This window comes from Quercus lobata, chromosome 3, assembly GCF_001633185.2.
Source record: "Quercus lobata isolate SW786 chromosome 3, ValleyOak3.0 Primary Assembly, whole genome shotgun sequence".
NCBI classification, from domain to species: Eukaryota; Viridiplantae; Streptophyta; class Magnoliopsida; order Fagales; family Fagaceae; genus Quercus; species Quercus lobata.
Window position 1 is genome coordinate 41,380,062 of NC_044906.1, and position 16,997 is coordinate 41,397,058.

At 34.7% G+C, this 16,997-nt stretch overlaps 1 protein-coding gene across 1 annotated transcript; it reads left to right on the plus strand.

Annotated features, from left to right (window-relative positions):
* Nucleotides 1-1,153: 1,153 nt before the first annotated feature.
* LOC115981757 (plant UBX domain-containing protein 7) lies at nt 1,154-16,544 on the plus strand. Its single transcript, XM_031104103.1, has 10 exons — nt 1,154-1,486; nt 2,589-2,716; nt 2,826-2,939; nt 4,695-4,890; nt 9,769-9,846; nt 10,020-10,088; nt 12,867-13,010; nt 13,135-13,237; nt 14,096-14,358; nt 16,025-16,544. The coding sequence occupies exons 1-10, from the start codon at nt 1,385-1,387 to the stop codon at nt 16,187-16,189; spliced, it is 1,362 nt and encodes a 453-aa protein (XP_030959963.1). The 5' UTR covers nt 1,154-1,384; the 3' UTR covers nt 16,190-16,544.
* The last annotated feature ends 453 nt before the right edge of the window (nt 16,545-16,997 follow it).

Genomic DNA, 16,997 nt, shown 5'->3' on the forward strand with positions numbered 1-16,997 from the left:
ATATGGTAGAAAACTAAAATATTTTTTTATCCCCTAAGATTTTTCACCCTTTCACTTTTTCATTTTTCCAACCAAACAGAGCCTTGGGGTTGTGAAATCAGATATTGACCAACTGGAATCGGACAGGAACCTCACAATGAATGAGAAAAAATAGATTTATAAATTAGGGTTTCTGTAGAAAGGTAATGTATGCCATTCCTATATAGAAATTCTTGAATATTTGCAACAAAAAAGAAGAAGGTTTTATCTTCTAATCAAGTGGTTAAACTTTCTTATTGGTGAACTAGTAAAATCTTTGATGGTTGAATAAGAGATCTATGGTTTAATTCTCGCCTACACTAAAAACTTATTGATGTTTTGATATAATAATAAAGAGCTATTATTAGGATCGGACGCCATAGGTTAAAATTCTCTCTTATTGGTGAATGTTTAGATTATTCATCATCAAGACCGGACGGTTAAATTTATTAACCAAGACTAAATTAAGTGTCTACAACTACAACGTTGTTGTCTTGATCAAGGTATGTAGAAAGAGCCATAACCAAACAAGAAATGTGACTTGTTTCAACTATTAAATTGGGTTCTTTGTTTCTCCGATTCCCTAGATAGCCTAGTCCAATTGAACATGGAAAGCCTAGTCTAGTTGGTTGGGCTTTCTAAAGTTCAGCCAAGCCCAATCCATCCAAGTAAGCACAGTCTAGTTTCCCATAGAAATAAGAAAATTGGTTGCGCTTTTGCAACAAATTTTGTTACGAGAGGTAAGAAAAAAAAAAAAAAATTCAATAGTGTATTTTGATTAAAAACAATAATAATTTATAACTTGAGATTTATTATGAAAATATTACAGTATCGAGAAGTAATTTATTATTATTATTATTTTTTTTTTTTTAGGAATTATTTTTAGTATTTTTTTTTAAGGATATATTAATAGTAATTAATTTGTCTCAAACTAAAACACTAGTCTCTCGTCTCAAGCAAGCACAAACAGGCTCATCTTCCACCTACAACACTCTCCAAAAATAACCCCCAACTTTCACAAAAATTAGCACACAACACAACAACGTTAACACTTCACAGACACACCCAGTTTTCAATCCCCAAAGGTCAAATCCGTAATTACACAAACAAAATAAAAAAATTTAAACAAATTTCACAGCTAAAAAAAAATTGTGATTCGCGAAGAGAAACCAAAAGGATGTCTCCTATTTTCTAACCCACGTCGGGGTTTCTCTCTCTGTCTGATCTGAAGAGCTATAAATAAATAGTAAAACAAAAACAAAAACAAAAAAATAAATGGCATTCTGTGTGTGAAAAAAAAAACCCTTTGAGAGAGAGAGCTCAGCGTTTGAGTTAACAAAAAAAAAAAAGACCCAAAAGAGAAGCAATGGAAGGGGTGCTCTCTTCAACTGATAAGCAGAGTATGGTGTCGTCTTTTCTAGAGATCGCAGTTGGCCAGACTGCCGATACAGCCAAACAGTTCTTGCAGGTCATGATTTTTAATTTTTTTTTTTATATCTGATTTCTTTGATAATAAAGTTTGCATCTTTGGCACTAAAAGACCGAATCTGCTTCTGGGTTTTCACCATTATATATATATTTTTTTGGGGTTCTGATTTTAGTTTGTGTTTTAAATTTTGGGGCTGTTTAATAAAGAGATTGTAATGTGGGTTTGTTAGATTGCTTTGTGTATTAAAGTTTAGTTATGTTATGTGGGCACTTAATAATACTGATGGTTTGATTGTCTGACATGCTGATTAGAATGAAAAGGCTCTAACTTTGTGTTATGTTTTGGTGTAATTAGAATTTATATGGATTTCAATGATTTTAGATGTTGCACTCTCAAAATGGGTTGTCTACATATTGAAATATATACACCAGTATATAGGCATTCCTTTAGTTGATTTTTTTTTTTTTTTTTTTTTTTTTTGGGGTTAACTATTTTGATTTTGAAATTGATTTGTAAAATAAAGAAGGGCACGATAAATTGAGACTGGGAGTATATAACTTTTGATAGAATAGAGTGGCCCGACTTTGAACAATTTGTTGAGGATCTATAGCCAGGCCACAAATTCGGGACTAAGGCTTAGTAGGTGTTTTTGTTGTTGTGTGATAAGTTGAGAGGTGGCAGAGGAGATCACCTCTGTCACCTTAGATACGATGCCGAAAAATCTAAGGGCAGCTGCAACTAATGAGTTTATAAAAAGAAGTTTTTGATTTTTAAGTTACAAAAACACAGTGAGTTTTGAAACTACAACCTCATCCTTATTCTCTAACATGTATAAATTTTTTTATTTAATTCATGAAAGGTTTGTAGAGCCAATCTCATATAGGGCTTTGGTTAAGCTGAGTTCAGTAAACAAATGCCAGTATTTGGGAATCTCCTTAGTTGATGTTATTAATTTTATGTTTTCTTGAAATCTTTTGATTGATAGAAATTATTTGAAAATTTTACTGTCTTCAGTATCTAGTTTCTTGAACTATATGAACGGTTTTGTTTGCTACCACTGTCTGTGAATGGTGGTTTTTGAACTATATGAATGTTTTTGTTTCATTGTATGAAACTGAATGGTGGAGCCTTGTGGGAACAGGCCACAAGTTGGAAGCTTGAGGAAGCTATTCAGCTGTTCTTTGTGGGTAATGAAGGAGTGCCAGTGGTAGCGCCATCACAATCTCCAGCGGCAGAAAATGTGAACACTTTGGCAGATCAGAATACAGGGTAAGTTAAAAATTTTATTTATTTATTTATTATAATATTTTGATTGTCAGTTGATTAAATTTATGCGATTGGTTTATTTTATGACATTAGCTTTTGTTTATCAATTCAGTAATTTGGAGAGGGACATAGGAAATGAAAATGTTGGAGAAAATGATGGAGATGAAGTACGCCCTCCTTTACCTGTTATAAGGGAAGCTCTTTATGATGATGCAATGTTGTATGGGTATGTTTTCTTTCTCCAGTCTTCCTTGATCATTTGAACTGAAATCTTTGCATACAATTTCAATTGTGGCAATGAATATTTTTGTTTTCAAATGTGTCCTGTCACCTGTGCGGTTATCTTTTCATGTTATAATCAGAACTTTCCTTGGTTAAATTTTGTGTACCTCAATTGTGAACCAAGTTTATTCTTTTCTATTTAACAAAGCTGAAAAATAGTTTCCATTTGTCCCATGATTTGCAATATCTCCTGATATTAAATTGACTTTGCAATTGATTAGCAAGGCATCAATATGTTATTTATTGAGTGAATTGAATGCAGAAGATACTGGACTTGCATATAATAATTTCATCAATATACCATTTTCCTTGTCTTTTTTTTTTTCTCCCTCTATACTCTGTTTGCTTTGGCGTTAGATGTTTTTTATTGAAAAACATGTTTATGGAAAATTGCTTGTTTTACTGTGTTTGGTTGCATGCTTGGAAATGTTAAAAAAAAAAAAATCTGGTGCTTGGCTTGTACGAAAAATCACTAATGGAATTTATAAAATTGCTACAATATAATTCACCAGCAATATTAATAGAAAACACTAAATGTTCCAAAAAAACTTAAATAGATGAAATCTTTCTAGCAAATTAATTTTCCTTTTGTAAACATCATCATTAAAATAAATAAATAAAAGATTCATGTAAATTGATTTCTTAATAAGCAGAACATACTATAGAGGGATTTTGATCTCTTACTCAAATTATATTTGATCAATTCCTCTGCACAAAAATTAAACAATTTTTTTGTTCAACAAAAAAAGATAAGCATATAAGTAATTTTCTAACTTGACAATCACACAAAAACAACAAAATCTATATGGGTCCCTAATCAAAAGCAGACCGGCCTCTGGATTGTTGGGGGTAAGACTTGTTGGAAGCTTCTTCTGTGCTGGGGTTTAGTGAAACTGATGAATGGTGGGCTGGGCAAGATTGACAAAGATAGAGATTGAAACTGTGGGAGACAGAGAAAACTTACCTGACAGGCGGTGTAGGGTCGAAATACTTGGTGGTGAGGAGGAGCCGGACTTTCGAAAGGGGGGGGGGGGTGTGTGTGTGCAGGTGTAAAACAATTTATGCCCCACAGCCCATGATCCTAGTCAACTGAAATTGAGCTGCCCCAAATGCTTGAAAATATGGAAAAAAATTTATGCCGAAACAAACAGTTCTATAGTGTTGGCATGCTGCATCTGAAGTATACTGATGAGGTTCTGGAAATGGATGAATAGCGTGAATGTGACTTGTTATTTTTCTTCATTTTTGTCATGTTAATCAGGATTCATTTAGTCATTTTTCGTCTGTAACCATTATAAATTTAATTTCTAACCTTTTTTAAGATTCAGAGAACCTCGTTTATTTAATTTTATAACATCAAAAGGTACTATTTTTATGTATCACGACAGTTTCAATGAATTTTTTATGCCATTGATGTTCAGGACGATATTTTATTTTCTTAATCCTGCTTGTACTTGTTATATTTGTCTGGTAACAACAAATGGCAGACAATGTTGCACAATGATATTGCCTTATGCCAGCTTTTAGTATGTGGGTGTTCCAGCTGCTATACGTCTCTGTTTTTTGCTTCTGTTTTATGTTTTCTTAATCCTATCATTTAGTTGCAACTTGACATGCAATGTCGTTTTCTTGTTTTACTTATTGCATCTTGGACTCTGGTGTTCATTAAGATAAAATTTTCTTTGTTATTTCCATCTAGAGCATCAAGGATAGGATATCCGTCGCGTGAACCAAGTTCATTAATTGCATTCCGTAATTTTGATGAGGAAATGAAACGCCCTGGGGTTTGGGAATCAGACCAAGGTGCTTCATCTACAACAGAGAGCCACCGAGATAATCTTGCTTCTTTATATCGTCCTCCCTATCATCTGATGTTGCATGGGTCCTTTGAAAAGGTATGTCTGCATGCTTTCGCACTATAAAAATTAATCTTATAAGAGATAAGAGATGGGTGACCATTACTAGTTGTATTGGAATTTTAGTAGTAGCTTTTTTTGGCAAAAAATATTGGCTTCATTATGATCTTTTTGGAGGCATTCAAGCCTTAAGAGTATGGCCCTTGAGTTTTCTCATGGCTATGTATTACAATTTATGTTCAAAATTGGTTTTAAAAAAAATAAAATTGAATCATATGTACATTTCTAGTTATTCTAAGTTAGATGATATGTTTACACAATTCCTTGAGTATATTACCATGGCTAGCCTTGTGATATCAAAGAACCATTACTAAGGACAGTAGTGAATTGTTGTTTAGATTTTAAATCATTTTTAGCATATTTTATTAGCATGAGTAGGATATGTATGTTTTCTGTGTAATAGGCCTTTTTGCATCAGTGATAAAACATGTTAATTTCTTCTTGTTTATCATTTTCTTTTTCCCCCTCTATTTAATTAGTGCATCACTGAAACCTTATGGTTTGGTTTGATGTGAGCCATGAGATTTTTGTTTTTGTCTTTATTTAATCAAATATCATTTAGCTGTTGTTTTGGGCATATTGTGCTTGCCTACTTTCACTGCTAACTTGTGTGGCTGTAGTTCCAAAAAAATTGAAAAAAAAGGCAGCTAGAAAGTCTCATGGAGTAATTGCTGCTTTTAGTATAGTATTCAAATTATCAATGCATGGTTTTAAATCCCTCAGATCTAGTGGTTTGGCATACAAAACTGCAACTTGAGAAAATTCTGTTTTATTTCGAGTTGTTTGGTTTGGTTTCTCTTTTTTCTAAGGACTACATTCAGAGAGGTCACCAATCCACAGTTGCAATTATATATTTCAATCCCATGTAACTTTTTTATTGGTACGTTTATTCAAGCACTCATTTGGTTTTGATCCAATGACCTTACCCTTTACCGTTTAGTATGAGGGAGGACATGCAATTTGAGCTAGAGCTCATTGGTTTTTCAGTCCATATCAGTACAAGTGTCTAATACTTCATCCCTAAACCATAATCTGCCTTTTCTTTATAGATGTCCCAGTATTGTCATTCCAAAAATAATGTCCATTGTCAAAATTCCTGGAGTGACTTTTGTACCTTCCATAAATAGCCTTGTCATCACACTTATTAGACAAAATATGAGGTATATTTTCACTTATTAATGTAATTTATAAATAAATCACTTATTAATGTTAAATAAGGATAAATTTGGAATTTCATAATGACAAGGTGGGGAACTTTTAATCCTATTACATGAAATTGTGCATTGTCAAGTTAGGATATTATATAAAGACATAGGGAGTACTTTTTGTATGTGTCGGTTCACATGGTCTTTAGGTGCACAGATTTAATGATGGAATGGAAAAGCAAAGTATGCTAATCATTGATGGATGATGATGAGATGATGGTTACATATAAATGATGGGAGTGGAGGCTCTTTGTGGAAAAAGTGATTTTTGAGTATTATTTTTAAATGTAAAGAGAATCCTATGAAGAGAACTTAGCTCTAGTGTTGAAGAACAATTTATGAAGAAATTCCAAGAACAAACAAGATTAAAACAAAGAAAAAGAAATAGGATTGAAGTTTGAACAATCAAATATCAATGTCTAGGTTCAAAGAGCTCAAGGAATATTCAAATTAGAAATAAAGTGTAAATTTATCAAAAAAATAATAGGCTTTAGTAACCTCAGGATCCTTACCTTAAAATTCGTCCTCTAGTTTGACTTCAATTTTCCATGATCAAGTAGAGTCTTGAATAACATTTTCCATCATTTCTTTCTTTGTTTTCTTAAGTACATCAAGAACTCCCAATAAGAACTTGTGCAACAAGCTTAAGAACAGTTCTTTATTTATTATTTATTTTGATAAGTAATAGAAATTTCATTGATAAAGAAAAGTTAACTCTATGTTCACGATGATGAACACATAGTACTTAAAGTAATTACAAACAAATCAAATTGAAATTTGAGTAGATTGTTGGAAGTCAGAAATGGAAGAACGGTGCATAAAACCCCAACTTGAGACCAATCAAACAAAGTTTGCATTAGCAAGGACTTCAAATGATCTAAACGTCTCACAACATCCTCAAAAGTGCGGCTGTTACGTTCCCACCAAACCAACCACATCAAATACGCTAGTACCAAAATCCAAACTTTAAGGAGTGCTTTGCCAACCAGCTCCTCCACCCTAAAGAGATGTTACATTTTTTGGCATCACCCCTTGAATCCCAAACATTAGGAAAACTTCACTCCACAACGCATGATCATACTTGCAATGAAGCAAAAGATGATCCACAGTTTCCCCATAACATCGACACATACAGCACCAATTAACTAGGGAGAGTCCCCTCTTAACAAGGTTATCAATTGTAAGTATCTGACCCCAAGCAGTTGCCCATAAAAAGAATGACACCCTTTTAAGGGCCTTTACATGCCAAATGCACTTCCATGGGAAAGAAAGAGTGAGGGAGCCACAAATAGAGTTATAATAGGAATGTACATCAAAAGTACGACCCTAGTCAAACTCCAAATCAACTTATCATCTCTCCCCCATAGGCAACTTGGAATAAAGAAGCTCAAAAAAAGAATAAACATCCTCCAAATCCCAATCGTGAAAAGCTCTATAGAATTGTAAATTCCAGATCCTACTCCCCCCCATCTGGAGAAGAAATCGGCACATCACAAATTAAAACTTTCTTAGAAACAGAGCATGCAAACAGATCAGGGTAAAGATCCTTTAGAGGAAGGTGTCCACTCCAATGATTGTACCAAAACCAAATACGATTACCCTCTCCCACCTCATAACCATGTGTGAAGAGGCTCTCCCCACCCGCACTAATACTCCTCTGCAACAGTGCAACCCACAACCATGAGTCCCTCTATTGGCTTAAGTTTTTGATCTTGTTGTATTTTTTCTTGATCAGAATGTTCACCATTGTGAACATGATGTTCAGCATATTTGAATAAAAGTTTTATTACTTATCCAAAAAAGAAGAAGAAGAAATTCTTCTGAATCCTTTCTAATCTATCAGCCATAGATTTAGGAATGGTGAACAAGGATAGATAATAGGTCAGAAGGCTCAATAAAGTACCTTTTAACAAAGTAAGTCTACCACCCTTCAACAAATATAAATGTTTCCAACTAGAAAGTTTCCTCTCCATTTTCTCTATAATAGGATCCCATATCAAAGTAGCCTTAAGTGGAACCCCCAAAGTCATACCCAAGAAGGTCATAGGCAGACTACCAATTTTGCAACATAAAATATTTGCTAGAGCATTTTTTTTTTTTTTGGTAACTCCTTTGAAAACATTAACAATCACATAACTTCATTCTAAAAGTTGGCTCAACATCATCCTTGCATCGCTTGAATCTTATCGAATTAATTCTTGCCTCATAAATTTTTCCCAAACACAATCAAATCTTGTATCTTTATCTTCTTAAAAATTAAGATTCTTATGATTCAACATTATGCTGTTAAAAAAATTATTAAAAATCACAACTTTCTTTGTGAAACTTCAAATTTTTCTGTTTGAAATTTCAACACACACTATTGGGCTATTCAAATAATCATGTGTATACAAACCTTCTATGTCCAAAAGAATACTCCAAAGATCATATGGGCTCCTACTTGTTTCTGTTGTCGAAGAATTTGTACAACTCACAACAAATCTTCAATTATACGCCTCCTCTCAGCGATCTATATCTGCTGGTCTTGATTTACTCTACTCCATGACGACTACCATGACCAACCATATCTAAAAGTTGCAACCTTTGACTCAAATCTAAATTTTGTAGCTTAGATCTAAGATCTTTTGCTTTGATACCATTTCATGCAGCAAGGAAAACTTAGATATGGCTTAGAAGAAGGGTTTAAGAAACAATTCCTGTGACTAACAAGATTAAAGCAAGGAAAAAGATAATAGGATTGAAGTTGTAATAAAAAAATATCAATCTCTAGGCTCAAAGAGCTTAGAGAAATATTCAAATCTGGAATTTTATAAAGTAGATAAGAAAAGGCTGCCTACAACCCAAAAGAGGTTATTTATAACAATTAATTCCTAACCATAAAACTCCATTAAAAGTCATGTTAGTCGTATGTCCTTCTAAAATTCTAAAGACACAATAGTAAATAAAGCATAACTTAAAGAAATAAAGAAAATGGACCCTTTTTGTTTTTTCACCGTTTGGGCTTAAACATCACGATCTTCTTCCTTTTCTTACCTTTAGGGGCACTAGTAATCTTTAATATGATCTTTGGCTTATTGTTGGATCGTTTGGAGAGTTCTATTTTTGACTTCTTGTTCTTCCTCTTCCTCAATTCTAATAGAAACTATAGTAATGTCTTATGGATTATTGTGATTAAAGTAGTTGGAAAATGCTGTTATTCTTTCACTCCATAAATAGGACGCCTTTTATTGTTTTGGTTTTGTTTTATACGTTTATTATGAACTTAGCTTAATTTATGATTAGAAAGGTGGGTGAAAATTTGGCTCTAAGCCTTCTAGACATGACGGTTCATTATGCTTTGGTCACAGCATTTTGCCATGATTACCATAATCAATGTTTTCTACAAATAATATCTTGATGCAATTTAGCCTAGTTTTTAGGCCTTTTTTATTTCTTTTGAGTTTGAAGCAAATTGCTTTTAACCTTTTTATAATCTTTTTCGTGTGTCTTTTTTTTTTTTAGTGCCGCTCGGGATGTGAAATAGTACATTACTATTTTTTGAGCTTGATTTTAGAATTAACTGTATTTTAGTTAATTGAAATACCAATAAATTTGTGGTTATATAGACTGATCTTTGACTAGTTTTTTTAAAAGTACTTATCTGCAAATGCAGGCAAAAGATGCAGCTTCTGTCCAGGACAAATGGCTCCTGGTGAACTTGCAATCAACCAAGGAGTTCACCTCTCATATGGTAGTTTCTAAATGCTTTATTTTATTATTTTATTATTGAATCTGAGTTTCTAAATAGTTAGTTTGTATATCTCTATTGTTATTTGTCTTATGAACTATTAGAAAAAAGAAAAAAAGTATTGTTCTTATGTGTTGACACATACTCACTCGGTATTATTATATTTCTTTGTGAAGCTTAATCGGGATACATGGGCAAATGAAGCTGTTTCTCAAACTATTAGTACCAATTTTATCTTCTGGCAGGTCTGTGATTTCTTGATAGACTTGAGTGTTCTTATACATGACTCTCTTCCTATTTTTGATAAATTGTTGTAGGATGTTCTACTTGACATGGTTTCAAATGTGAAATTTTTTGGGTACTTTTTTCCAAGAAGCCTTGTGACTTGCCAATTTAAAAGAAGAAAAAAAAAACCTTGTTTTGAAGAAGTCCTATCCAGTTCTGCTGGGAATTGCCTTTTTTAGGTTTTAAGGCCAGTACTTAGATTCATTGAACTTATTTATTTATTTAATTTCGTGTATGAAATAATTGGTTACTGTTCGTATGAGCTGCAATGCCATAAAAAAGCTTCAAATGAGCAATAGGATTAAGAAAAGGCTTAGGGTCCTTAGGCTTTGGTGTTGGACAGGTACTTCTTAGGTCCAATTCTTGTCCGTTAAAAAGATAAAGAATTTTTTTGGAACTTTGAGAGTTTGGTAATAATTAGTGAGTGAAATCCTTTTTGTTGCCAGTTGGGGGGTTAGAGCTGAAGGGCATTATTGGGAAGGTATTATTAGACTATTAGAGGCAAATATCAAGAGTTCATTTGTAGGGGGAAGAAAAACCTCAAAACAGCTAACAATGTACTATTGTTCCAACTTTTTGTTTATTCTTACCTTTATAAATTAGTTTAGCTAACTTGTTCAACATTCCGGTTAGAGGATCTTGTTAGGTGTTCTTCAATCTAGATGGCTTTAGAGATCTTTTAGGAAGATGAATTCAATGTCTGCAATTTAAAGAACAAAAGGAAATGATGGGCAGGTGGCTTAACTTTGGTCTATTTCAAGTTATTAATTAGGGTAAATTATAGTAAACCCACTTATGGTTAGGCCTGTTTTCACTTGCCTACCCGTAGTTCAAAACTTAACACTTTGCCCACCTGTGATTACCTCCGTTAAAGTTCCGTAACCCACCTCTATTAAAAATATGGGTAAATAAGTAATTTTACTCTCATTTTGTCTCTCTCCTTCCAAAACAAAAAAACATAAAAAACACGAGAAAATAAGATCAAAAACGCTAAATGATCTTAAAACTGTTCATCTGCCGTTCCTTGTAGCTTAGGAATATAATACTAGAGTTGGGGAGAGAGAGAAATAAGCAGATCCACCGCTGATCTCCGATTTCCACCGATCCACCATGACTCCCAGCTCATCTGCCGTTCGACTGAACTGCCTAGGCTTTTCTGCCACTTACTTCGACTTGAAAGGGAGGTTGGGTTGTCTTTGGATTTGGGTTTAGCATTTTGATGAGTCACGGCGACAGATGTGTATTCTGGGATTTTGTTGGGTAGATTTGCCATTTGGAGTTTGTTGGGTGGGCTTGTTGTTGTGTTTTGATGAGTCATGAATATGAAGGAAAGGATGGGTTGCTGAGGCTTTTCTTAGGTGCTCATGTTTTTTGAATGGTTTTTACTTCGAATATTTCTATTTCAGGGGGCTAGTTAGATTGAATTGGCGTTTTGGCTTGAGAGGAAAGTCGATTTAATGGTTTTTTCTGTTTGATGGGTTTCTTAGTTTGAGGAAATCTGGGTTTATTTATACTAAGTTTTGGGAGAATAACAATCACCAGAGAACAAAACACAAAGACAATCAACCAGCTAAAGACAAAAAGTTTGGGTTTGTACTTTGTAGGCTTTTGACTCTTTGCTGCAATTACTCCCCCTAGCAATTGTTCCTCACACCAGCAACTTGGATAATTACTAGTTCCCAAAAAAAAAACCGTTCCGAATTTCTCCTAAAACTGTATAGGATACTTGGCTTCGTCTTCTTCCTTCTTTAGGTTTTGTCTATATTTGATAATTAGCTAACAATGTCTTTGCTGGGTCTAATGGATTGGTGCAAAAGTGCTGGAGTCGGTTCCAAATTTAATCAAAAAGTTGTCATTGAACTGTAATTGTTTGGAATCTTATCTGAAATGCTCATCTATTTTTGCAAAAAATTAAAACCCTAGCCTTTTGATTCATGTTATGTTATGTATTTGTCGTAGAAGTTGTTTTTTAACGGAAAAGCCAGAGGTAGGTTATGGAACCTTAACAGAGGTAATCTTAGATGGGCAAAGTGTTAAGTTTTGAATTATAGGTAGGTATAGTGAAAACGGGCCTAACCACAGGGTTTACTGTAATTTACCCTATTAATTAGTATAAAAGTGGAGTCGGTTATCATCACATGGTTCAATTTCTTTGGTTTCTATGGGAATTAACTTCACCTTCTTGTTATGTTACAAAATAATAGATGCCTCTGTGCCACATGATTTCTTGTCTTATCTGTATAATAGGTTTCCAATTCACGATCCTAGCAAACGTTTTCTTTGTATATATTTACAGTTGATGTTCTGTGGGTTATGTAGGAATCTAGAGTGGCAATTAAGAGGGGTGGTCATTAATAGGTATCTTTTATGTTTAATGATTTCTTCTGATATCTTGGAAGTTTGGGTTGTTGAAATTTCTATGAACCCTTGCTTCTCTGTAACAAACAATTTTTTATCAGATTGTTTTTTAGATAATATTAATTGACATATAGAACTGTAACAATATATTTGGTTGTCAGTTGCCTGTGCCACAACTAGTTGATTCTAAAATACCTCATGGCTCAAATATTCATGACCTTAATGATAAGTTTTAAATTGATTGGATGGTTGTGAGAATATTTTTCTGCTGATTTGGATGCTGTCTATTGTAGACTTAGAAATTTTGGATAAATATCTTTTTCTTTCCAGTAACATACACTCTATGTACTTAATCACGCAGATCTTGTTTGTGAATATAGGTGTATGATGATACAACTGAAGGCAGAAAGGTTTGCACATACTACAAGTTGGATTCGATTCCTGTAGTGCTTGTCATCGACCCCATAACTGGTCAGAAAATGCGTTCCTGGTGTGGAATGGTTCAACCTGAGCGGTTGCTGGAGGTATGTGTCATGGGCATGCATATCCTTGTATTGGAAAAGGGGCTAAGGATTTTCATATAAAACTTGTACCCAAGCTTGAGTTATATTGCATTGCTAACCACAGAAAGTTTCCTGTCAATTGTAGGATCTGTTACCCTTCATGGATGGTGGCCCCAAAGATCATCACATAACTTTGTCTAATAAACGTCCAAGAGAAAGTTCTTCAACTCCTCCTCAAAGAAGTAAAGGTGTGTAAAGGTTTCAAATTTCGGTGCTCTGACTTCACAAAAAGAGTAATGATGAAATAGAGCTGCAGGCTATTTTCTGATATATTAACTAATACACAAAATATTACAGACAATTTGTAAGGTGATTCTTTATTGCTAGAGTGTTTATCTAGAAGGGAGGATGGAAAAATGGGAGAAGAGAAATATATAGGAAGGATAGAAAAGATATCAATATTTTGAGAGGATAGAAAATAATTATAGATTTCTTTTGCTTGGTTGAGAAGGAAAAATGAGAGGAAAAAAATATGACTTTTTACCTTTCACTATTATGTTCTTTCTAATTAATTTTCATATTATTTGAAGATATAATGACACAAATATGCAAATAATCTATTGCCAAGAGCCTTGTAGGGTTGACACCTTTTGGCGTTTCCAACGGAGACATCCTGGATTCAAATCCCCCACCCCAATGTATCAAATATGCAAATAATGTATTACCTTTCCATCCTCCCTCTTTTACACTACAGTAAAACAAGGGAAGGCTTTTCTTTTCCATCATTAAAGTTTTTCCCACAACCAAACATACCATAAACTTCACACATCCAGGTTGTCTGTCAGTTTCACCTGATGAGAAGCATGCAATTTGGTAATTGATTCCTATTTTGCAAAATGAAAAGTTTCAAGACCTTGATGCTTTATTGATAACACTTTCTCAGGCAGATGTCAAGGACTGTATGTTGTTAGTTATTATAAGTCTTGGCTTTTATTTTGCTTGAGTTTTGTCTTTGTAAAGAGGGATTCATTTGAGACATTTCTTCTTGTCAAAATGCATTGGGTTTCTTCTTGCTGGTTCAAGTCTATAATGTTCTTTTGTTTCAGATGAAACAAATGTGGAGGATGAGGAAGTGCAACGGGCATTGGCTGCTTCTATGGAAGGCGTGAAAGACTCAAGTGGGATGACTGCAAAAGACAAAGATGTAATTGTTACTGAAGAGGATAAAACATGCTCCACTAAGAAGGTGGAATATCCACCTCTGCCTGAAGAACCCAAGGGTGATAAGAACCTCCTTTGCAGGGTTGGATTCCGTCTTCCAGATGGACGGAGAGTCCAGAGAAATTTCTTCCGGACTGATTCAATACAGGTGAGAAGCTATTGAAGCTCATGTTATCTTGAATTATTTATTCTTTACCCATTTCTACAAATCAATTGGTCTACATATTCAGTTGTCCATCTACTAGATGGCCCACATTAATAGTAAATATGTTTCTTGGATGTTTTTTGTTATTTCCTAATAAACAGTCCCATTAAATGGAAACTAAGTTGTGTTGACCAATGGAAGCGGCTTTATTTGTCAAAGGGTGGTAGACTCACCTTGCTGAAGAGTACCCTCTCAAGCCTTCTGACTTATTATCTTTCCCTTTTCACTATCCCTAAAGCTGTGGCGACAAGATTGGAATGCATTCAAAGGAACTTCTTGTGAGGTTCATCAGTTGAGAGGTTCAAATATCCATTGGTGGCTTGGGAAAAGGTGTGTTTTCCGCGTGAGTTGGGTGGTTTAGGTATTCGAAAACTGGTGCCTTTTAATCAGGCCCTATTAGGGAAATGGCTTTAGAGGTACGACCATGAAACCTCACTTTTGTGGCGGAGGGTCATTGCCACGAAATATGGGGAAGGAAAAGGGGGTTGGTGCACTAGAGCTTGTTCTAGGGCTCATGGTTGTGGGTTATGGCGGAGTATTAGCGAAGGGTGGGACATTTTCGCTAAGCATTTCTCTTTTGTGGTGGGGGATGGTTCCCGCATTCTTTTTTGGCATGATAAGTGGACTGGGGATGTTCCTCTTAAAATTCTTTATCCTCAGTTATTTTTGTGCTCGGCTAATAAGGAGGCTTGTATTTCTAAGGTATTAAGCCCTCCAGTGGGGGATAATGACAAAGTGTGGAGCTTAGGATTTCATAGGGAAATTAATGATTGGGAGTTGGCGGCTTCCCTTTCCCTTCTTCATTTCATCCAAACCCGAATTCCTAGGGATGGAGGGCGTGACATGCTTTGTTGGGATCTTAATAGTAGTGGGAAGTTTGATACTCGGTCTTTTATCATAAGATTAGAAATGCAGCTCATTCCACCTTCCCTTGGAAAGGAATTTGGAAAGTTAAGGTTCCTAAAAGGGTGGCTTTTTTCATGTGGACAGCAGCCCATGGTCAGATTCTTACTTTGGATAATCTTATGCTTCATGGTCGCCCTTTGGTGAATCGTTGTTGCTTGTGTTGTTGCAATGCAGAATCTGTGGATCACCTATTACTTTTTTGCCCGATAACTCATTCTTTGTGGATGTATATGCTTCGGTTGTTCGGGATTGATTGGGTTATGCCAGGTTCAGTTGTGGACTCATTATTTAGTTGGTATCATTGGCATGGGAAGCATAGCTCTGATCTTTGGGATTTGGTTCCAGGCTGTTTAATGTGGACTATTTGGACTGAACGGAATCGGCGGTCTTTTGAGGATGAGGAGAAAACTGTGGTTCAGTTATTAGAGATTTGTTAGCGGACCCTCTTTGATTGGTCTTGATGTTGGGGTTTCACGGATTGCTCTACCCTTTTGGATTTTCTTTCATCTATTAGAATAGTTTAGGGGTTTCTTCTGTCTATTTTTTCCTTTTTCCTTTGTTCACTACCGTGAACTCTTTGTATTTCTCTTGTTTTTCTTTTATTAATAATATTCCCTTCTTACTTATCAAAAAAAGGGTTTTTCTATCCCACCTCATAATGCTCAACTACTTCTCATATTTGGTTTTTGTTTTTGTTTTTCAGCTCCTGTGGTCGTTTTGCTATTCTCAACTAGAAGAAGCTGAGACAAGGCCATTTCGCTTGACACATGCAATCCCAGGAGCGTCAAGGTCTCTGGATTACGATAGCCAGTCAACTTTTGAGGAGTCTGGGCTGGCCAACTCTATGATCTCCGTTACATGGGACTGAAGAACATTATGTTTGGGAGTGGGACTGAAGAACATTTTGTTGGGGACTGTTTTTCGAGTTTCTTCAACTGGTAGAGTGGTGCATTGAAGAATTTTGGTTTGTCGTCGTTTCTCTGCTTGTTTTCTTCCCTTTTTGTTCTCCCTAGTCAGCATCCATTTAATTTGATGGTAAATTGAATCTCTTTAAGTCTAAATTATGTACATACTCTTTATGTACGGGACATGAATCTCTAGATGTTTATGCTCTTCTTCTAATGTTCTCTCTGCTGTGTATATGGACGTTATTCTGTTTCTGTTGCTTAATTTAAGCTGGTACTCTTGTGCTTATTAATTGAACCCAAATGGTTTCTTCTGAATTACAGACTGCCTATCTTACCAGCTTGCTTTTTCTCTTTTTGATTTTCTTTTCCACTATATACTGCCAGTAATTTTGTCAAATTGGCCTGTCTAGGATTATTCAGTTCGTTTATTGGATAAAGATAAATAAATATGAAAATATGAGGACAAACGCCCTATCTGCAGAAATGAAATATTAGCATACACAAATGAACAGCTTAATAGTAGAAAGTTTAAGAAGCTAACTACTTGATTGGTTTGGGCAATCTTTTAGTATTATTAAGAATCTTGAGAGGGTTCTTCAATATTTCCATATTCAGTTGCAAAAATCTAGATGAAGTGGGCATACCTTTTGTGTGAATATAGATTCTTTTTTCATAAGTGGTAGGTATTCACGTAATAACGTTTCCATGGTTTGGAATTATACCTTCAATATAACACTTTTCTTAGCCTATATATGCAGGAAGTCATGA